The following is a 23,148-nucleotide window of genomic DNA, read 5'->3' as shown; positions in this document are numbered from 1 at the left end:
TAAGGTGAGACATGTCATTTTGAGAGGAACCAGACTTGTTTTTCTGTCCAATAAGCAGGTGATAAAGGGGAAGTTTCATGTCAAGGCCAGATGTCCAGCGCTAGCGTTAGGCAATGACGCAATGCGGCCTTGAAGACGAGAGCTCCCAGACCTCTCACCGCTGAGAGTCCTCCAAAGCTTGCAGGCAGAATCCCTGAGGTTTCTCATCACAGACACACACACACACACCATGTGTGACAACACGCCAGCCCACCCAGATATTACCCACAGGAAAACAAAATAATGCATGTGGATGGAATGCTGTGGACGGAGCGCTGAAAAAAAAGTTTGGATACGGCAAATAGCTACGCGAGGTATCAGGTTCCTTTTTCTTTTTCAGCAAAACCCAATCAAACTGAGAAAATTGCAAGGAAAATGTGTTATATCTTCACTTTCCTTGAACAACCTAAAAAAAAGAAGCGTTTGTGTCAAAACACCACTGCTCTGTTTGTGTTCCCTCTGTCTGTTCGGGTTAAACACTTCTTGACATGTTTGATCCAATAGCATGTTTTTGGATGCCTTCAGATGGGGAAGGAGAGGAACGTGCAGGTGGGTTCAGGGTTTTATCTCGCCTCACACATTTTATGCATTATTTCTCACCACGAATGAAATAGGTTTGTGATCCTGACATAATTTCATCCAGCGGGCGAAGAACTTGCCGTCATTATCAAAATCACACAGAGAGCCAAACTACTCCCATACAGCTTCTTTAATTCAGTTCATCTGCATCTGTGAGGCTGTTTACTGTGAAGGCCTTGGTTTGGTAACTTCGTCAAGACTGACGCAAATTCTTCATTTGGTGAAGTATTCTCTATCTTAGCGCAAAGGCGTTTAATTGCTGTTCAGTGAGGCAATGGCGTTTCTGTGTTCTTTTTTTTTTTTAAATGTGTCATGCATTGTGTTCATACACACATGCTCATTGTTTATGCTTAAACGAATACATGATGTTAGCATCTGTAATGTCTTAGAACTGTACATGTCTGCAATATGGACATTACTTTAACACAGTCTTACAGATTACTGTACCTTAAAAGCCTGCTTGGAAACGACATTGAATTGAATTCAATCGAAAGGCTGAATATGTTATTAATATCAGAATGTGCTGACTAACTTTAAGGACGGTTGGATACATTTCTATTCAGAAATCTTGTAGTTGGTCAACAATCCTTGTCTAGTCTTTGGTCTACTGTACATACTGTAGCTGTCAATTCAAATCAGCCCAACTTTCCATAAAGACTAAACCAGAGCTGTCCGTGGTTCTGAAGCGACTGTTGATCATACAGTGGCAAAGTTTGATGACTCCAGATTTACAGGTCAATGACCAGTTCTGCTTCTCTTATAGGCCACAAAACTTTAGAACGGAAGAAACTGAAACACGAGAATCGTTTTTGCATTTTATGCTTTAGAACAAAGCAATTATATTAAAAGAAAAATATGGGGAGAGACAGAGAGAGAGAGAGAGAGAGAGAGAGAGAGAGAAAAAAAAATTTTTATGAGGAAATGGTCAATGTGTACTTACAAACGCTAAGCCTCAGTCACTATAAAACCTCTAAAGCAGACCCTTAAAACAGATCGCAGTTGTCTTTAATCAAGCTCATTTGCTGTTCTAGAAAACAATGTTATTGGATCAAATGCATTAATGTGGTTGGCGGACTGAATAAACACCAACTTTACTAGCTGCATGTTTGCCAAACCCAAGTTACAACCCCACATGAACATTACACATGCTTTAGTTTGGGCAAGACAAGATCTGTGAAAGATCTTGAGCTATATCTTGCCATCTCAATTGGATACTTTCATGTTTTCAAATCACATTTGACAAGTAATGTTGGTTGTATTCCAGTACAGATGAAAAAAGCAAGAAAAACACACAGCCGCTTTGGTTGTATTGACTTACATTCAAATGCAGAATATGGCTTCGTATTAATTTGTAAATTCAGTTCTCTGTTCTCCTGAAGGGTCGGAGTTGTCTGGAGTTGGCAGGCACTCGGCCTCTCTGTTTCTCTCACTCACTCGAGCTGAATTGATAAACACATGCTTCTTCTCAGCCAAAGCCAAGGCAAATGTTTGACACACCTGCTGAACAGAAATTGGAAACCTCGAGAGATCATAACAGATCCAAATCTCAGTCTGAACTGGCCTTGTGTTTAACACGTGCTGTAAGTGCAGTCTGAAAAGCCACTATATTTAGCACTTTCCCTCTTTTGTGTTCGCTGACATAAGGTTAGTGTGCTTCGGAGACCTGTTGATCACTAATGATAGGAGAGCACCTCTGTTACTGGAACTCCTTGGGCTTGGCTCAGTGTCACCACATCTAGGTCCAAAAATACGCAGTGGTGCCGTTACCCTCGGGACTGTTAAAATCAGCCCTGTCTATTGCTGCTCTCCAAGCAACCTTTCTGGAATGAAATATTCACAGCTGCTCCTGTGGTTTGGTCAACAAGCCACAGATTCCTTTGGGGAAAGAGTGAAGTTGTGAAGCTGTGAAGGTCACAATATATATTTCAGCTTAAACCAACAAATGGGAATTCCTTCAGCGCTGCACACTGAATATGCATGATGCATCTCATCGTTTCTTCCTGCGAGAGCCAAATGACTCTTTCATGAGTCAACAGGGGATAACAGACTTATACAACAGGTATTTGTATGTATCTTCCTTGTTTATGTCTTCATTGATATCTAAACGTAATTTGTTTGTTGCCTTGACAGTCATCAGGAAAATCTCATTTCATATTAATACGTTGATGGAACATTTACAAAAAGAAGGGGAATGGGAAAAAATGTACGGTTTGTAAAAAAAAATTTTTTTAATACCAAATACATTTTAAATTAGGTAGCTTTTCAGAGGTCTTTTTATGGCCACATTAATGTAGGCTATTCGAATAACTGATTCACTAAAAATAAGTCACTCGTTCAAGTCAAGCGGACTACACGTTCTGTTCCCGATTCATTCAAAAGAACCGACTCTTCAGGAATCAAACTACATGTGCTGCTGTTTCGGATTCACAAAAAAGGAGAGAGGAATATCGATTAAACCATAATGTTGTCTGTCTCGCGCTATAGCTACTGCATATTCATTTGCGGAGTTGGAGTACCTTTGAATAACAACTACTTTATTACGAAGCACCGTACCACAAGTTAACGAACCTGACGTCATACGACTCTGAAACCAGTTTTCGATTCCAAGCCTTGGTCTTGAATCAATTTCCGTGTAATTGTACACGAAAAGATGTTTACGAACCACCTAAAAGAACTTCTAAACAAACACATCAATACTCTTGAAATCATGGAAACTGCCTGGGAAAGTCCATGAGTCAACGTCACTGTTCCCAAGTGGACGCAAAAACGCAAGAGGGAATATGATAAAAGGTGAGACTTCAACTCAGAGCTTCTCAGTTTTAATTTAGTAATTGCTGGAACTGCTCCGAAGGTTTGAGAGGGGGAGAAGCATATAGGCCTACGGTGGAGATAATCAGAATCAGCCCATAATCTACTGCCAATATTTACATACACCACATGCCCTTCACGTCGACTCTTTTGAAGTGAGGCTAGTAACAGTATGATGATTGAAAGTTGTATTTAAAGTTGAAAATGAGGCAAAAGGGCATTGAGGGTGGATATAGATTTATATGTTGGTTTCGATAACAGCTGAAATATATAAACAAGTATGAATGTTTTCAATTCAGACTATTTGGGCACAAGTGAACTCAGCTTTAAATAATAAAAGTCCTTTCCGTGAGTGACACGTAGGCCTATGTGTTTTGAACTCTTGAATGCTTTTAAAGATGAGCTCATTTATCACTAGGATTTTTTTAAACAGTCAGGTGTGGTTTCAATTATGAGTTTGAAAAAATAAAAATAACCGAAAAACCCAAGTGCATGAAATAAATGTTTTTTTTTTTTTTTTTTTACAGATGCATTTAAAGACCGAGAAGTGAATAAAAGAAGAAAATGAGCTTTTCTCAGCATAATGGACGCAACGTCTGTTAGGTAAGGAGAAATATATTTATTTATTCATGTGTAACCGATAGAATAGCTTTTTAAAAGAGGAGCATAAATGATAAAAAAAATGTCCATTCCATGTTTTTTTGTCTTTGTTTTTCTTTAAATATTACATAAAATAAATAATTTATTCCAAAGCAGTCAGGTAAAGAATGGAGATATCAAATACAGTGGCTTTTGCATGTTAATAATATTAGAGTTCTTTACGCTATGGTGCTAGCTTGACTAAATTCTGATGGTAGGATGCGGGGTCTCCGTCTCGGCCTCTCAGTCTTGCACCTCGAGCAAGTGCTTCCAGTAAGTGTTTGCATAACTTTCAGTCCACTGAGTCACAGAGTTTGAGAGTCTGTTAGAGTGTTTCGTATGAGTTAGTACAGCATAAATAACTGCATCCAAAGGTCACACACACAAATACACACAAGCAATACACTCTGTGAAAGGTCTCTTCAGTTCATTCTGGGAGGTTGCAATGTTCAATTCCTCTCCATCGGTTTTGGTCCAACCTTTCCTTCGCTAGAAAAGGGTTTGGCATAAAAAAAATGTCACATATTTTCCCTGGTGCCAATAACTTAAACAAAATATGTGATAACAGTCTGACTCTGTGAAAAGGAGTTCTCTTAGTTCCTTTATATAGTGCCCTTTTCTCCAAACGGTTCCCTTTTATACTGTTGAAAAATTCCAAGTCTTTCCTCAGTGCAGTTTAATGTTCCCTATGGTGGGGTTGTCGCTACACGATAGGAATGGGGAGAAAGTGTGTGGCTGTGTTTTTTCTCCGGGTCTTTTTGGCTCTCATTGGCTTCCCGTTGGCGCTCAAGCCCACGAACATGGGCTTCTTCTTGTTCCACCACTCTGCCGAGGCGTAGGTGTTGTACCTGTTCTCCTCTATCCGCTCTATCAGCTTGCAGTCAATGCCGAAATCCCTCTGGAAGAAGAAGAAGATGAGGGAGTGAGTAAGGGAGTGAGTGAGTTCTAGATATTGTCTTTTCTCATGTGATAAATGTCTATTTGTCAGTTTGTTGATTTATTAAAAACAGTTTGCTGATTGAATGCAAACCATATTAATACTATTGTCACCACTGTCAGAAAATTTGTTTTATATCATGTAATAGAATTCATATAATATATGAATGCGTTAAAAGTATAAATTCTCACATATGATCAGTATGTTTTTATACTTCATTTTTAAATGTATTATTATTTTGGAATGGAATGAATATGACTCATTAGATATCCGCCACCATTTTCCCATTTGCTCAGCTTATCATCTTCAATATTTCTGCCATTACTTCCAGAGCAAATGTGTTTTCTTACATACAAATTATTTTTATAATATTATCAATATAATATTGACACATTAAAATTATCAGCCTCCACATATTAATATCAAACATATCTGTAATACTTTTTTTGTAATAACTAATTTTATAATTTGTTTCAGATATATAATAAATATGACCTGTGTCTACCACCAATTTGACCTTTAGTCATGGTAACATCATCATGAGGATTTCATTACACATTTTTATCCTTTTTCAGAAGCATAAATAGAATAAATAGTAGCATACGTCAATATATTGATTTATATTTTCGCTCTCAGGACAACAGACCTGAGGCGTAAGTGATTACATCTTAGGACTTTCCGCTTTCAGTTGATTTTACTTTTGGGATAATTATGGCACTATTTTTTCCTGTTTCAGGTAACATTTGCCATTCACGAGAGCGGATAAATGAAAGGCGATGGGGCTGGAGAAAACAAAGAGGGAGCAGGGGATTGTATGGCTGGATTGTGAATGGAGGAGAACGCATGCATGGAGCAGTATTGGAGGAAAGACTACAGTGTAAGGAAGAGGGCCTTCTCGGCTTACTTTTTCAAAGATAACAGAACTCTTTTGCTCAAGCCGACTTTTGCTGGGGGATTATTTACAGGCAATGGAGTGGAACTGTCCTTTAAAACAACCCCGGGCTTTTTAAGTGCCCCGAGACATGAGAAATAGAGCAGGCTTTCTGACATCAAAGCCTCTGAGAGGGACCTAAGGGCTGATGGATCTTTCTGGAAGCTTGTAAAGGGCTGAATTTCTATAAATAGTTTAGAAATTCAGAATGTTGTTTAAAAATTCCCGATAAGAAGGACAACTTCGGTTTGGATGGGATCGTGAGACGTTATCATTATTTGTTGTAGAGTCCAGTCATTAACTATAATTAAAAGAGAAATGAAGAGAAAATGATGCTCACCGCCCCGTAGACCACCCCTTTCTTGTTAATTGCAAGGTAGTAATTGCTTTGAATCCCCTTGATGGCAACGATGCCCACATCCACAGACTTGATTTCGAGTGTACCTACAAAACAAAAGTAAACATATCATTTACATAATGTCAACATGAAAGCATTGCAGTATTTTTAGAGTTTTGGAATTATGCGAATACTTATTGTACATTAAACAAGGTGCACCGCCGGTATCACATGAAACATGTAATTGTATAATAACATAGAGAGAAGGATCATTTGTGCTTTGATAGAACAGGTAGCCAATATCAACATGTAAAAAAGATAAAGGCATTACAGAAATGACCTCCTCAAAATGTACCCACAACCTACTCCAATGCTAGAATCAGAAATTCTCCCATCTTCCTTGATAAAAAGGAGTACTTGTCTTCAAAAGTGCTCATGTATAAAATGAAAAATCATATTTAGCTGTCTTTGTTGTTATTGTTTTCAGAGCTGAAAGGCGTACTAGCCAAGGTTTGCAGCCATTAGTGATTCAAGTTGTGGTAACCATTATGGTTTTGCTTTTTAAAAGGCAATTATGTAAACCCATAAAGCCATCACGCTTCAGATGGGATTAGTCCCAGACCAAAGCATGTCCTAGTAGCAAACAGGGCTATATGATCCTATGTTGTTTGTGTATGGGGTTAAAAGAGCTTTTGCCTGCAGCTTCTGGCCTTTGACAAACATGAGCAGTTCAGTTTACCTCACTGTTTATGTGAACTCAGTGCTTTTATCTACAACTATTCAACAAGACATCAAAACTATAAAACCAAGCATCAAAAGCAATTGAATAAAACCAGAAAATAATTATATTTATTATAGTAATGTAACAAGTATGGTAAAACGTATAAGTATACAGTAATAAAGTACTTATAAATAATGTGTAAAATATTAGTTGTAATGCATAGTTTATTGTAGTCTCTATATTGGTAATATATTTATAGGCTAGTTATATACAAACAGTGAGATCTTTGTTACTGTAATTAACAAAATACTTTGTATAATAATTGTTTACTAACTTACTAAATAACTTTAGCTCATATATAAAGAGTTAGATAAGGTTTGTTTAATGCAATAACAACTCATTTACAGATCATGGAAAATCATGGAATTAGGTCATGGGAATTCAAAACATTTCATTAATGATGTGCTTTATAACCTTTAGTGTACATGAATTGCTTTAATATTAAGTGTTCCTTAAAATGTTTACAAATACATGTAGCATATATATATATGATATATATATATCATAGATGAATAAAAAAAAGATTAATCACAATGAATCCCAAATGAATGCAGAAACAGCATAGACAGTATATTTGAAATACTTGTCTAATGGCATTTTTTATGAATGAAGGTCAGTGTCACTGATACTAATACAGCTACTGATTTCTCAATGAAGTTGATTACCAAAATTATTTTATTTGTTTTATTTCATGTATTTCATAAGCCTAAACCAGTTATATTAGTTTTGTAGCATGCATGGTGTTATAGTATATGAATATTTTAGCATTAGCTTTTCAGTTTTCCATTTAAATTTTAGCTTATGTCTGATTAATTTTATGTGCTTTAATTTTAGCTTTAAACTTTAAACTTAAGCTTTTTTTAAATCTTTATATATACACTGTAATTTATATTTTATTTTGTCTTTATTTCAGTTTACCAAACAACTGTAATTTTACTATGCCCAAAAAGACCATTTATAGTTCAATCAGATGGCCTATTTCAGCAAAAAGTCAGTTTATCTACTTTAAGAACTGTGTATCTTGGCTGATTTGTAAATGCCTCACATTGACATCAGAGTTTTGTGACGCAGAGGGATTGAATCCACACCTGTGGATCAGGGACACAAGCGCTGCTACAACAGGAGGATTAAGTGGATCTGAAGGCAGTTCTTCCACATGGGCTCAGGTTGCAGTCACCAAGAGAAGATGTAAGTAGACCTCGTCTCCTATCATCTCTCCTCCCTCGCCTCAGGTTCATGAACAAGAGCCACAGAATAAAAGGAGGGGGCTCAGAGATGGGATCACAGACTTGGTAGGATTAAGGGGGAATAATCCATGATCAAAGAGCAATAGAGTGGACAAAAGCAATGGAACGGCTGGCCAAAATGACAAGTGCATATAAATTTTGACGAAAAATCCCAAACATATAACAAACTAATCTATTATATACGGACACGTACAGTACACCTGCAGACACAGACATCCCTATGTGAGTGATGTCATGTGTGCAAACAACATGTCATGTCTACAGTAAATTTGGTGGAAGCTCTTTAAAGCGTGCCATGTCAAAATAAAGCCTGAATCTTCTGGCAGAAAGCACCTGTTTGCTTTTGGCCATTTGATGTGGTTTGTCAAACCAAAACACGCAGATTTTCTTTTTTTTTCTTTTTTTATATACGACGTCTCGTGAGTTCCACAAGTGTTTCCCCTGTCTGCATTGAAGCTGAAATGCAGGTCTGCAACAAAGGCCTGGATTTACAAAACCAAAACATCTCTGAGGCATCTAAGCAACAGGTCTCGCTGCACATGCTTTCTTCTTCCACACCATAAACATTTAAGAGCTGCCTCTCTTTCATTTCAGATTTCTGCCAGATATCAGTTATTTAATGTGAGATTTGACCTAAAAGTACAGAGAAACGTTTTAAGGCCAGTGTCTAAAGTGCAGTAAGCTTGCAAGCATATATCTAATCAACATTTTTAAGACATTACCAAAAACAACAGCTGTGCGTGCAACAAGTCTGTTACAGTTTTATTTGGCTCATTAAAGTGTGTCTGCGCAGCCATGTAAGAGTTAAAACTATAGCAGTGTTTCTCAAACTTAATCAGATGGTGGACCACTTTAACATTACTGGCAGACCACATAACACCCCAAATCTGGGGGAAACTTCAAACTACTTAAAAGCAATTACCTATACAGTTTTAAATGGCATACAAATTGTTCTTAGTTTAAAATAGCTTATTACTGATAACTCTCATTATCAAAGTAGCAGAAGCCCTTTACCACAAATTTAAATGAATTATTTTTTAAATATGTCAATTATAAATATTTATTTATCATTGTATTATCACCCAGCAAACTTGCCAGTTATTATCCTTTTTTATATTTTATTCTTTTTATTCTAGTCAGTAAACTTGCCAGCCACTTGGAATCCCTCACACAGCACGGTTTGAGAACCGCTGCTCAACAGACAGCAATGCCTTGACTCATAAGAGCATGATTAGTATTAAACAGTTTTCCTGGCAAACCCAATGTTTTGTTACATCTATATCATGGCGCTCCGGTATTCTGACAAACACGATTTCACCGCCTGCATTATTCAAAGCACTAGCCAAGACATTCTCTTAAAAAAATGTGAGAGAATTGTCTTTTGCGGTGCAACCTAATCCTCCAAGTATTCTTGTTTTACTCCCCGTTAGGGCTCGGATCAGACTTAAAAGCCTGTGTGTTTTAACAAGCCTGGCCCCACCTTACTCATACCCGGCCATGTGTCTGTGACATTACACTGCCCGTGACCCAACTGGTGGTCCAGAGAGTCCCACTCGTAGCCTAGCGTGATCTTCCCTCAGTAGAATTGGCTTCTGCCCCAGGCTCTGTAGGTGGCCACCCCCCTTGAAGTTTAACGGCATTCAGTGTTTTCTTGGCAGGGTGACAACTCAGGTTATCGCATCTTGTGGTAATTACAAAAACCCTGCAGCCTCATATTTGTAGCCTCGTGCAACCTGCATCACTACCAAAGCCAGCGAGAGAGTGAAAGAGACCCCCATCCACTTCAAACATGTTTGAAAACAACAGTTTTTATCAGGCAGACGGACCTTTCCCGAGCAGATTGTCAAAATAAGAATCTTACTTGCCCTTGGGAACCCTCAACTGCTTGTCAGCCCTCCACACTGTTGCAAAGTCTGTATAAGTCAAGTCGTATATTATTCCAGGGTGCTTAATTGTCCTGGGAACCTCAGACTGCCACGCCTCTGACACGTACGTCCTTTCAATTACCCCCCCACCCCCTGTCTACAGGACCATAAAGGAAAAAGGGTCCCCATTAAAAGGCATCTTTGCAGCTGACCCGTCATTGGCTTCTGATGACAGTGACTTGCACCTTTGATCTGGGCTCTGTGGGCCCCTGTCTCCTGGGCTCGGATAGATCAGTGGACAGGTATGGGGGGCCGTTCTCATTAACCCACTCTCCTGGTTCTTCTTATTCTGAAATAGAGTGACTTTGAATGGACTGGCTGGGAGGACTGTGAATGTGTTTGTATGCAGCCCTTTTGAAGATTTTACAACCTGATCTTACGGGAAAATGTAACCATGTTACGAGATGGCAATTTCGTATGAGTTTGTATGGTGTGAATTATTATTTTTATTTTTTAAAGGAAGCATTAATGTCAACATGCCAACACTGGAACGTAAGCAGATCATATGAAAACGTATGAATGAGATTGTATGATTTCAAACCAATTAGCCACCAATTTACAAAAAGAACATTTTGTTTTGATTTTATCACCTGAGCAAAATGTGCTGGATTGAAGAAAGGCAGCGTTTTTTTCGACGATAACCTGATGTTTTTAAATCGCCCTTTCTGCAGTGCACTGGATAGTTTACAGAAAGCATATGTGGACTCGTGCAGACGTACTCAGAATAACAGCTCTACTTTTGAGAGCTTAAAATCTTTGCGATGATTGATGATTTTATTTTCTTAATTTTTTCAGCACCTCATAAACAGGCTTTCATTGCTGATTTTCCTACTGAAACTTGCTAATAGAGAGCAATGCAAACTCACTGGCAATCTGTTCTCCCTCTCATCCACCAGTTCCGAGAACTCATAGCACATAACTCCACTGCACATCTGCCCCTAAATATCTCTCTTTAGGGTCCTAGATCCGTATCTTGTGACAAAAAAAAATAACGACCAGCCTCCTAAGCCAAACACAAGACTGAAGCAAAAATGTGAGAGTGTGAAACAGAAGTCAAATGTTGTATTGTGGTTTAGAATTGTAATTGAAAGTCTGTGACAGTGCTCAGAAGAACCTGTAAATCTTTACATTTGCACAGGCAACCTTCAGTCTTGTAGTGTGTGCTTGGTCTAAAAAAAAACATAAAAGGAACACATGATTTAAGGCCAGTGACTTGCCCTACGGATTGTGTATTTGACTACATGAAAACATTATGTTTCCCAGGGGCATAAGGTTTGATTGTGCATGCTTGGTCTGAGCTTAATGCACAATAAATAACTCTATTTTGTGTTACGTAATGGGTCAGTAGTGACAGCAGTGAAAACAGTAGTGTTATTCACCTGCTATAAATCTGCTAAAATGTGACTCATTGAAACAGCACATAAAGAAAAGAAAGTCAGAATACAATGAGTACTTTCTCTCTTCCAGTTAAATAGGCACCATATACACAGTGTTCCTATATAATGGATTGTTTTGATATTTATTTAAGAGAAGACTGGGATTATACTAATTGAGATATGACCATATATATATATATATATATATATATATATATATATATATATATATATATATATATATATATATATATATATATATATATATATATATATTTATTTATTTATATATATATATATATATATATATATATATATATATATATATATATATATATATATATATTTATATTTATATATATATATATATACAATTTGATATATATCCAGTTTTGTTAACTGAATCAACTGATTAATTAAAAAGGTCTGATTCAAAATATTAAGATTATATTTAAAGAAATTGGTGAACGATCTATTTAAAACTCTTTTCTCATATCCTAGGCCATGCATCAGATGATGTTAAGTATCATGTTTTTGTTAAACTAACTCTCCAGGCATTTGTTAACCACCCTGTAAACTGCTCAACTAATTTTTGATGACAGACAGATTTGTTCAGTGTTTGCATTGCCAGGAATGAAACCACTGAACCACTTTGCGCGCTCACAAGCACATGAAGCCATGCATGCAACATCCCCAAACAAACACACATAAGATAACCGAACACTCGGACGACCTTCTTTGGTGGCAAACAGATTCCATCCTCCTCGTAAATGTCAGAGCAGGCACCCATCTTAATGAGGACCAAAGCAGGCCTATTCAAACTTCCTGCTCAATTCTTTGACTGGTCAGATGCATCTCTGCTCCCACTGTCCCTGGTCTCACTTTAGTGCTTTGATGCCCCAACCGCCTCCATCTGTTCAAGCACACATCGCTCAGGAATTCCCCTTGGAGCTTGTGAGAAGATCTGTTTGAGGAAAGCGTCACCCTGCTCTCAGCTATACATTTGTCCAGTATTGTAGCTTGTCAAACACGTAACAGATTTATAGGACACTGAAAGACAAAGTCCTGTTCCTCAGCCTTTCCTGGTCAAAGGCTTGATCCTGTAAAGAGACCAGTGGGTATTTGTATAGTAGATATCTCAGCTATCAAGATTCCCTGTACCTGGCTTAAAACGTATTACATCTCAATCTTACACCATTAATTGCTCAATGATCAGTAGTGTTGTACAGTAGTTGTTTCCTGAAAGTAAACAATTGTCGTCCCACTGGGCAAGTGTGCCTTTGGTAACTGTCTTTTGGAAATCAGACAGACCATAGCAGAAAGAGACAGCGTGTTTCTCCCCAGCACACCAAATGGTGCTTTGCTTTAGGTAATGGGGTCAGAGGTTAGGCATACATCTGGTCTTCTACTCCTCCAGGTTGAACTTTCAGCTTGGAAAAATGGATGCATTAACTAGATGAAGATGTTGAGCTGCTGCTACAGAATTTACACATACTGTGAGTTTAATGGACTCAAGTGTACATTTATGTAATTTTGAAAACATTTACTTTTATCTTAATGTACACAGTAAAGGGCAAAATATTTAAATATCATAGTCGAAAATACGGTAAAATCTTGTAAGCTGTAAAAATATAATTGGAATTTATAATAATTTTCTGTTTTAATATATTTTAATGTTCAGTTTATTTCTGTGATGCAAAGCTGAAATACTCCAGTCTCACATGATCAATCAAAAATCATTGTAATATGGTGATTCGGTGCTCAAGAAACATTATTACCATCATCGTTGAAAACCGCTGTGTTGCTTAATATGTTTTTTTTTTTTCTTTTTTCTTTCTTAGATCTTGTAGAGATGTCTTGTAAAAACAGCTCTGTTATTTATGAATCAGAAAGGAGAAAGTATATGAGGACGTCAAGGTCAAAGAGAATGAAACACTTTGACACTAACCTTTTGCACATCAGCTCAATCCTCATAAGTCACTTTTATTACTTGTGTGGTTGGGATTTCCCACGGGAGCTATAAACGGGCACCGCAGAAAACCCCAGAGAGCACATACACACTTCTGAAGAGTGCCAACCATGTGGCCAGGACTAGCATTATGTCATTTAAATTCACAAATTGCTTATGTTCATTTACACCAGGGAGTCATTTTACAGCTACATTTTGAGCTATAATGCAGGAGCTGACTGAATATACGGGTGCTGATGAACATGCAATTATATAGATGATAAATCATATGATCACCAACTAGTAAGAATGTACAATTAATCGTGTCATAATGGAGTGGTTGAGCATGATGACCAAATCAGTCAGTCATTGTGTGCTTGACTACAATGGCAAAACCAATGCTTTTATATTAGTGTATATGCCTAGCAGTAATAACAGCTACTAAGCGAGTGTAACTGTTCCTACTCACTCCCACTCAGAGCGGCACGCTAACAATCAGTACTAAAGTGGGTAATTTAGCCTTTTTTTGTAGTTGGAATTTGGAATAATAAATAAGAGATTTAAACCAGGGGCCTTATTTATCAAATGTTTTGTAGAAACCATCATACATTTGATGAAAGATAATTTGTCAGATGTGCGTGTATGTATGATACAGAGAAAAATAAATCTGTACGCCTCTCTTCCAGATGTGAAATCTATTTCTGCATTATAGGCATTTAACAGCCAAAATAATGTATGGAACCAAATTATACATACTAAATTTTACTTTAATGTGGTGTAATCATGCTTACATGGTTTTATTATTATTATTGCTGCTTAGATTTCCAAATATCTGCAGTACTCCGACTCTGCCAGAAGGAAAAGTGTGTACACCTGCTTAGGACCTGACATGTCTTAGGCACTTTTTTCACGTCAAAAAAGTTCCACGATTTTATAAATCTGAACATTGGCATGGATTCTAGCATACACACACTAAGATCAAATCTGTGCATACACACATTTTATAAATGAGGCCCATGGTGTATAGCAGAACAGAAATTAATAAAAAAATATTAATAATAATAAAATATCTCAGCTTGCATGCAGATGCGGGACATATTTTAATGTAATACCGACAAGTATTTTAATGTACGTTTTTTTTCTTAATACAAATTAACAATAGCAAGCACTATTTTAAGAGATATAATCAACTTATTTAAAGGGGTCATGAATTGAGAAATCAACTTTCCCTTGAGCTTTTGATATATAAAAGGTCATCGTAATATAAGAATATACTGTAAGTTTCAGAGCTGAAAACTCCCTTGTTAGTCAATGAAAAGCTTTTATTGACAGCTGGCTGAGCAAATAAATGATCGATCTGTGAATGTTCTTCGCTGTGACATCAGAGAGCAGTGACATGCCACCTCAACAGAAGAAGAATGCTTAATTCTGCAACCCCACCCACCAACTCACGCATGATATGTAATAGATAAATAACATAGGTCTATGTGGCACTAAACCGTATCGAACTTCCAAGCAAAAAAATGCAATTGAAGATTAAAAAATAGTGTGCAGTGCATCAAAAGAAAGAACAGAGTCTCTGTTTTTAAACAAACAAACAAAAATACTTTTTGAAATTAAATTAAATTTAATGGAATCTTTATTTTGAACTATTAAAAGAAGAAACAAATAAAAATAAAATATATTATATATATCGCTATTTCTCTCTGAAATGAAGATCATGTTGGTATACTCTGTGTATTATTAAATTCTTTCTTTTAAAACACTGGCAAATATTGTTTATTCCAGTGTGCGTGCAGACAGGGTTGCCAAGTTTTTACAACAAAACCCACCAACTACTAGCCCAAAACTATAGCTTCTTAAAGAGGGTTCACCTTTAAAAAAATGGTGTTTGGGGGGTAAAATGTGTTATTCGGGCAAGGTTGCCTGCTAAAATTCGCATTCCTGGGTCTATATATCACATAATTGAGGTTGCTTCAACCCTCGGACATGTAAAACAACCCATGGGGGGAAAACGCTGACTTAGCAACACAATGCAGTTGAGTTCTGTTGACGTTTGACAACTAACGTTAACCATCGCTTCGTTGCTCTAATTTGTTGTAAGTTTTCCAATTGAGGTCTTTCCTGGTTCGGTTGAAACACGCCCCATAATCACAGCACAATGGAGCAGTTTCAGACTCATATTCCCACTAGAATTAAGTATGACTACGTCAGGCTACAAACGAATAAAATAATTTAAAATATATTTCAACATAATACCCGTTCGAAAAGGAATAGGCAGAAGCCCTAGACTTATCTGGGTATCTTTCTTCTAGCTGTATGCATTGTTTTTGTATCAACACTTAAATGTGGGTAAATAAAAATAAATAAAAAAAGCAGCATTTTGAACAAAAATTTAAATTCGAAATTCTGAGGGTTTTTTCTTTTCTTCAAAGACTACAATGCCCATAAGCAATGCTTTTATCACTTGTTTTTGCTCCTTTTTTGTCTGCATTTTGATCCAGAGTTTCTCTACTCTTTTAGAAGATGTGTATTAGTGCTTTTTATAGTGAAAACACAGGAAGCCGGAAAATTCAGTCAATGGCAGGGAAGCATTGTCTCATAAATGATGGAACATTTCGTCAATGACATGAAAAAAGTTAACTAGCATCAACTGATTGTTTTCAATTTGTTCCAGCAGATTTGCTGAGAATGGCTTGCAGTTATCTTGTTACTGTTCCTCAGGAAGCATTTAACGTCACACCAGCCTCAGTGAAAAGGCCCTCTGAACCATAACAACAATGCAGCAGGCCAGTTGGTGACCCTGCACTCTAGTTTCTGAGAAACACTTGGCAGAATATGCTTATTCGTCCTTCTCTCTCATTAAAACGACAAAACAGCTCTTAAATGAGGTAAACAGACAGAAGCTGATGGAACGTAGGGGGAAAGACAAGTTATGAGCAATAACTATCATTTAGCAAACAAGTCATTTCATCCAGTAAGAGGTTTATTTGCTATACAGTTGTTAAGGTTCAACCCAATGCATACAAAACAGCTTGACACCTGAAATAAAACTAGCAATTTATATACATGTTCTCTCATGAAAAACAAAAACAAAAAAAAGAGTCCTTCAAGAGTAGCACTCTGATCACAGCTAATGGAGTTTGGCCTGGAAACTCCTCATTAGACCAGCAATAATCTGTATTCTTAATTGAGCCCTATTAGATTAAACTGACCCCAAATGAAGTGAGAGACGTATAATGACCGCTGGCCTGACCCTTGTTTGATCTGCTGCCCAAGAGCTGACACGATGATTGGAAAGACCCCTGCACTTTAGACCTTACGATTCAACCAGTAGTTGAACTCCGATCGGACACATCCCCTCAATCAAAGCTGTCAAGGCCTAATGATCCTCATTAACAATTTCCTCCGGCCATGCCAATGCCGCTGAACGACAACACCAGAGGTTTTGCACTCGTGTTGATACTGACATTTTCTTCAGCACGAGGACCATGCGATCAACACAAAACAATTGCGCAGAGGAAAGAGAAGGCAAACAAGGTCAAAACAGGAAAAGAAAGATTAAACTCAGGCCGGTCCGTGTGAGAGCTTTTGCATCACAGTGAGCTTGTTGTTAGGCTCGCTCAATACACCGAGGACAGCTCCGAGTTCCAGCACGGGGTGCCGTTTCCAAAAATGTCTTGGGGGAGACACAATGTGACAAAAGTGATACTGAGCTGATGGATTCTGAAAGAAAATCAAACAATATGGGTGGGATAGGATTTCAAGCTGCACATAGACAGGTCTTTTGTGGACTTGAAAACTAAAGAAGGCTGGACTTGAGAACCTCAAACATGGACAAAGAGACTCTCTGACTGGGAGTTTGAATCTGGGAAATGTAACAATCTATCATACTTAGGCTCTCTGCAAATATTTTTCCACATCAAATATGCAAAACAAATATTGGCCCTCTCATAAAACCCGGGCTTTTGATTTACTGCGAGTGTTTACGGTGGTGTAAATGTAAATGTCACATCAAGATGTGACATTTTATATGTGCACTGCTGGTAAATAGACTATATTAATGTCTCATTAAAAAGGCAGAATTTGGTAAACAAAATATGCCATTTCTTATACTACTTATATTCTGCAACTCTGGCTGAAGTTATGCTCATGCAGAAAAATGACTGACCTTCAGTTCATTCGACTATTTCAGCAGAATGCAAAGTGTGCTTTTCATAAACATTGAACGTATGTGTACATATATTATATATATAAACGAATTTGACAGGCACAGAAATATTGTGCACAGCCTTTTCCCTCTTCATAACGTTCAGCTGTATCAAACACAAAGATTATTGTCGACATGACGTCAGACTATATACAATAACAGCCGTGCTGTTCATGGGAATATTCTTTTTGTTAACCCGAGAGAAATAATACACCGCAAAGGGACTGGTTCCTTTTAAAATGCCAGTGGCTCCAACTGGAGTAAAATTATTTGAGGATGTTTTGATGTTTCAAGTGCATGATGATACATAACATAGCAAGCCACTCATTTCTGGCCTTTTTTACGGGTATTTGCGGCAACAACAATGGTCTCTGATTACAGAATAAATCAAGCAAACATGCCTGCTGTAAATGCCGCACACTAGCATTGCACTGTGCCGCTGTTTTAAAGCGAGGGACATAGGGAACACTGCTGCTACCTTGTGGGCACCATAGGGCCTTCGAATTCAATTATAGCATCTGCAAAAAACGCAAAGGGATGGCAGAGGCCAAATCTGTTTTGGAGAAATGATCCCTTCACCAACAAGTGGTTCCCTTTTGCTAAGCCTCCCGCAGACATTCCAGGCCATATCCACACTTCAGATATATTGCACTGAAATGAGATGTGAATGCTGACCAGTGCATCTGGCCAGAACATTATTACCAGTATGCTTCGTGCCTAAGGGCCATTTTGGGAGCTAACAAGGACAGTGCAATTTTCACATGTGGTAAGCCAGTGGCGGGAATTTTTGTAAAGAGATCACTGGCATAGGGATTAGTTTTATAAATAATTAAACTATTATGCATAATAATAGCTGGCACTCATATTCTTTTCTTTTTTTAATTTCTTTTTTTTATGCATTAAAAATGATTCTATTAAAAATTCTGTAAACATTTACCATTTACAACACTGGACATCTAACACTGTCCAGCTTTCTGGACAAACTCTTTGATGGTAGTTGAAAGCTTTCCAAAACTCTTCAAGCATGGGCTTGGACTTATTAAGAGACTTTCTGTGCAACACATTTAAGAGGCATTTCGGGCTAATTGAAATACCCACAGCCATGTCTTGTGGAGTTCCAGCACACCCTTGTCTAAAAAAGCCAAGCAGCACGCACATGGGACCCATATGTCAAAGCTTTTTTTATTAGTGGCAATGTGTGTGCAAACTACTAACGAAAAAGTGCAGAGGGAGTTTTCGGAGTGTGGTGACCAGGTGCTTCGAGCTCCTCGCCGGGTGTCTGGACGTGCCACAAACAGTAACATCTAGTTGAAATTCTTCTGATTATTTATGATTGTACGTGATGACACTTTCAACACAGAAATAAAGTGTAAAACCACCTGACATATGCTTATATAAATAATTTATATATATAAATTCTTGAAAGTTAGCCATTATTTATTGCAGCAAAAAGGGAGTTACGGGAGCACTAATAAAGATAACTGATGTACTACGTGATGTTCGGGGGTGACTTCCAACATATTGTGTATTTTACAGAAAAAAGGCTCCCCTGCTATTTTAAAATTGGTTCCAGGGAACCTGCTGTAGATAAATCTGCGCACTGAAACCTAAGGACCAAAATTAGGGCTGACTACCTCTGAAGCACAACTCCACACACAGCAGCTTGTGCCCACCAACATCAAGTAAGGTTTATATTATGTGCTGTATTTTTGACTCCGAAATCAAAGGAGACAGGAAATAAGCAGTGCCATTTCTTCTATGGGACCCACATGTGAAAAGAAAGAGGAGAGAATGGGCGTTACTTACTGTATGGATCATCCTTGCTTTTGGTGCCATTGACTTTTCCGTTCTTATCGATCCTGAGAAAGAACTTCTGGTAGGAGAAGAGTTTCCTCTTGCGCACATCCCCCGTGAGGTGGTTGTAGCTGCGCACATGCCGCCCCACCACGGCAGACGACGAGAAGTTGGCGCCCCTCGGGGCACGTACGGCCCTGTGGGAGTCATGGCAGGCCACAGGCAGAGCCGAACACAGGAGCAGGAGCAGCAGCGGCAGGGAAAGGCAGGACAGACGGACCCAGGCTGAGGCACCCTTAGTCACTTTCCATTTGCACATTGTCCTGGAGCTCGGAAGACTGGGAAGAGCCTCACAGAAAGGTACATGCTGAAGAGCTGGATGGGAGAAAGGGTGATACCAGGACGTGAAGCCCCGTGAAGCGTCCGTGGTGGTCGCGTCTGCTTGTGCTGCTCAGGCTGGATCCGGTTCCCCTTGTGTCCAGAAGGAATGTGTCAACATCCATAACTCAAAACACCTCCGTGGGGAACCGCTTCACCTCCTCCTGCTCTCCCACGTACAATCCACTGAAGAACCCCTGTCGGACGGGGGAAAACAAGGACAGCGAGAGACAAGGAAAATGTTCTGGAGAAGAACGGCAAAATGACCCGAATGCAACAGGGCAGCGAATCTGTTCTTGATGAAATGAGAGGAATCCACAGTAGGAAAAAAAGTGTAATCCCTGCTGTGTTCTGCTCTCTCAATGTCCCTCTGATTTAGAGTGCGCTTCCTTTCTGCTCACCACTGAAGTGCTGAGAGGATCCTGAGGTGGAGCAGACTGAGCTCTGACACTCCTCTCACCTTATTTATTTGGTTCAGGGCCCCAGATGTAATCTCTTTAGCTAATAGGGAGCCTGAAAGCAGTCGGCTTTGAAGATCCACGTGTGCGCGTGCATGTTTTGCTTGCATGTGTGCGTCAGAATGAGAGGGGCATTTTTCCTCGCCCCTCTCCTATCTGTCTCACTTTCTTTCTCCCGATTGCCTCACCCACTCTTAGTGTCTCCCTCTCTCTCACTGCCACTCCCACCCCGTTCCCTCCCATCTGGGCTGGGAGCCCCATGCGTCGGCCCGTACAGGTCTCCTCCGGCTAACTGCTGCAGCCCCCCCGTGGCATGTGAGCCTTATCAGAGACACCTGGAGCTGATTGCTGCTTTTCCCCTCATTTACCGCCATCCTCATCAGTCTACGTTAGAAAAGAAAAAAAACTACTCGGATGTACCTGCACTGTTTGTCCCACTTCTGGAATAAGTTTATAGTAGCAATATAAAAGTCCTAGCCATTAAACTACATTCCTACAACAAAATGAGACATCAATGCTGTTGTGGGACAGACCTCACCCTAAAAATGTTTTTTTTTTGTTTCAAATCTGCTTTGTGTGTTGTTTAATTTCCTTTTCATATTGTCAGACAGAATCCGTATCTCCGCTTATTCTCCTCATGCTCGATATCCCTCTGTTTTTCAGTGGAAAAACCAAGCCAGATTCAACTTCTGCCAAGTAAATATTATTTATATCATGGGCACATCTTCAGTCCTAAATTCCAACCTGTAGTGCAGCTCAGAGCCAAGTCAGTTAGTACTTTAACTAAATGCTCTTTAAGGGATTATGTGACTGCTTTAGACATTTCTGTGAGGGGGAATCCTGATGGAAAAGCTTGTTAATTGAAATTCTCATGTTGCATAATCATTTCACCTTCATGCCAGACTTATCTTGTGCCAAAAGATCTGTTGGAGTCGCAAAGGAGCGAGGAAGTCAACCACTAACCGGGGGGAGACTTTGCTCATTACGGGTGGGGGGAAGGGCTGCAAAAGAAGAGGGAAAAGAAACATGTGTTAGTACAACTAAACTGTGCCTAGTGCATTTTAATGGATTCATAAAAGAGTATGATTTACTGTCAATATAATGCCAAGAAGTCTAGGTCCCATTGTGTTCAGAGAAGCAGATATACCTTTGCCAATTTCAGTCGTGGTTTACGTAGTAGGGCATATTGTTTGGCAAAACATCGCTCGTCAAATCGTTGTCATCGTTTTCTATAGCACAACATTTAATTTAGTATTCTTATCTGCATATTGTCATCGAAATGGAAAAAATGTGGGACGCTGTTCTTGCTCTTTGGTCTGGAGTTAAAACAAAACTTTACTGGCACTGGGTCCCTCTAGTGAGACAAATTTTAACAACAGGAGAAAACCCCAAACCCTAGACTAATCCTCTCAAAAGCTCATGTTTGAAGATGAGTGGCTGTTTTCAATCGAATGTGTCTTTCTTTTCCCTGTAACCCTCAAAATCTCCATCTACCTATTACTTGACTAACCCGGTGCCCAGGGTCCTCAGAAGTGTTGGTTCAGCACTTAATCTCACATCTCCCTGCAAACACCTTGGTCTTATCACACACTTCCTCTGTCAGACATTTCCTGCCAACACTAAGGACAAGGAACCAATCAGAAGAATGGGAACTTGGAGAACTCTGATTATTGCGACACACTTAATAGATTTTTAAAGAGGAACTAAGGGTGCCTCTCAATCAGCTCCCTATGGAGGAACCACCAACCACCATGGACTAGCCAATAGAAGATAAAAGTGTGTGGGTAACATTGTGACTTTTGAACAAGTCTAATACATGCTGATTAACCCCTTAAAGTGTCTGAGTCATCCTCCTTCTTTTTTCATTTTTTTCTCCCTCACAATAATCATCATCAATATTTGTTGATACATCAAAATGACGATTTCATATTTTTTTCTTCAGAATAATGCTTTTATTTTTAATTTTACAGTAAGGTGTCTTTACATTGCCTATTTAGAGTATAAATGTATAAATTAAATCATGTTTGGTACTGCTTTTTATGAGATTTAACCTATTTGAAAAATGAAGAGTTAACAACTGATATATTTATATGCAAATTAACACTTAACAGAAATAAAAAAGAGAAAACATCCGTAACACTGGATAAATCTAATTCATGACAATTTAGAACAACAACTGTAGGGAAGATTGAAAGCTATTCCAAAAAAAGGCTACGATTACTCTTGCATGTAGTCTGCTTTAGTGCGCTTTAACGGGTATCCCATGAATATTTCACTTATTTTGGTTGCCAAACTTAAAAAATGTCGATAAAAATTCTGCTGACCAAGTTTCCTTTTTCTCGTCCTCTCTAAAAAAATAATCATTATCATATTAATGAAGAGACTCCAGGGTACAGACTGCCATTTACGCAGATAACCTATCTATGGAGGGATTTGTGAAAGGAGCGAATATGAGACCGCCAGAGGATTTTTCCCAGCCAGCCTCTGCCACTGAATGTCCTGCAGTGTTTCTCATTGTTTGCTGCCTCATAAGAGATAGCCAAGAGAGCCTGAGAAAACTAAAAAACAGCACTATTTAACGGAATTCAATCTGTCCCAATAGATTTGAATCGCTAACTTACATGTCTGAGTGTAGATTATATCTGGCTAATGAGGGGCCTGAATCCTTCTCTGTTACTTCAAAGGGGGTGAAATTCTACCTTTCTTGCAGCGAGGACCTTTGCCTGAGCTCTCTCTCTCTCTCTCAGGTGTGTCACTGTGC

General features: G+C 38.6%; 1 protein-coding gene and 1 long non-coding RNA gene across 3 annotated transcripts in view; one reads left to right on the top strand and one right to left on the bottom strand.

The window, feature by feature from the left end:
* Nucleotides 1-3,022: 3,022 nt before the first annotated feature.
* LOC137046135 (uncharacterized) overlaps nt 3,023-23,148 on the top strand; it is a 68,761-nt gene continuing 48,635 nt past the window's right edge. Inside the window, exons 1-4 of one of the 2 annotated variants that reach the window (XR_010898898.1) lie at nt 3,023-3,408; nt 3,954-4,029; nt 5,739-5,879; nt 8,123-8,239. This is a non-coding gene — a long non-coding RNA (uncharacterized lncRNA). Of the gene's footprint in view, nt 3,409-3,953; nt 4,030-5,738; nt 6,257-8,122; nt 8,240-23,148 lie in introns of those variants that run through there. The other variant, XR_010898897.1, reaches the window with a different exon arrangement.
* Nucleotides 4,031-20,529, bottom strand: fgf10a (fibroblast growth factor 10a). The gene is made up of 3 exons (XM_067423222.1): nt 19,564-20,529; nt 6,274-6,377; nt 4,031-4,963 (listed from the first exon to the last, which is right to left on the bottom strand). The coding sequence occupies exons 1-3, from the start codon at nt 19,868-19,870 to the stop codon at nt 4,769-4,771; spliced, it is 606 nt and encodes a 201-aa protein (XP_067279323.1). The 5' UTR covers nt 19,871-20,529; the 3' UTR covers nt 4,031-4,768.

Source organism: Pseudorasbora parva, chromosome 18 (genome assembly GCF_024679245.1).
Source record: "Pseudorasbora parva isolate DD20220531a chromosome 18, ASM2467924v1, whole genome shotgun sequence".
NCBI classification, from domain to species: Eukaryota; Metazoa; Chordata; class Actinopteri; order Cypriniformes; family Gobionidae; genus Pseudorasbora; species Pseudorasbora parva.
This window is presented reverse-complemented; position numbering and strand designations above follow the sequence as displayed.

What these genes read in the sequence shown, in the direction of transcription:
- fgf10a (XM_067423222.1), bottom strand. Translation starts at nt 19,870, where the DNA reads ATGTGCAAATGGAAAGTGACTAAGGGTGCCTCAGCCTGGGTCCGTCTG. An exon ending in AAGCAAGGATGATCCATACA is followed by an intron (nt 6,378 to 19,563) that starts GTAAGTAACGCC and finishes TTTGTTTTGTAG; the next exon opens with GTACACTCGAAATCAAGTCT. An exon ending in AAGGGGTGGTCTACGGGGCG is followed by an intron (nt 4,964 to 6,273) that starts GTGAGCATCATT and finishes TTCTTCTTCCAG; the next exon opens with AGGGATTTCGGCATTGACTG.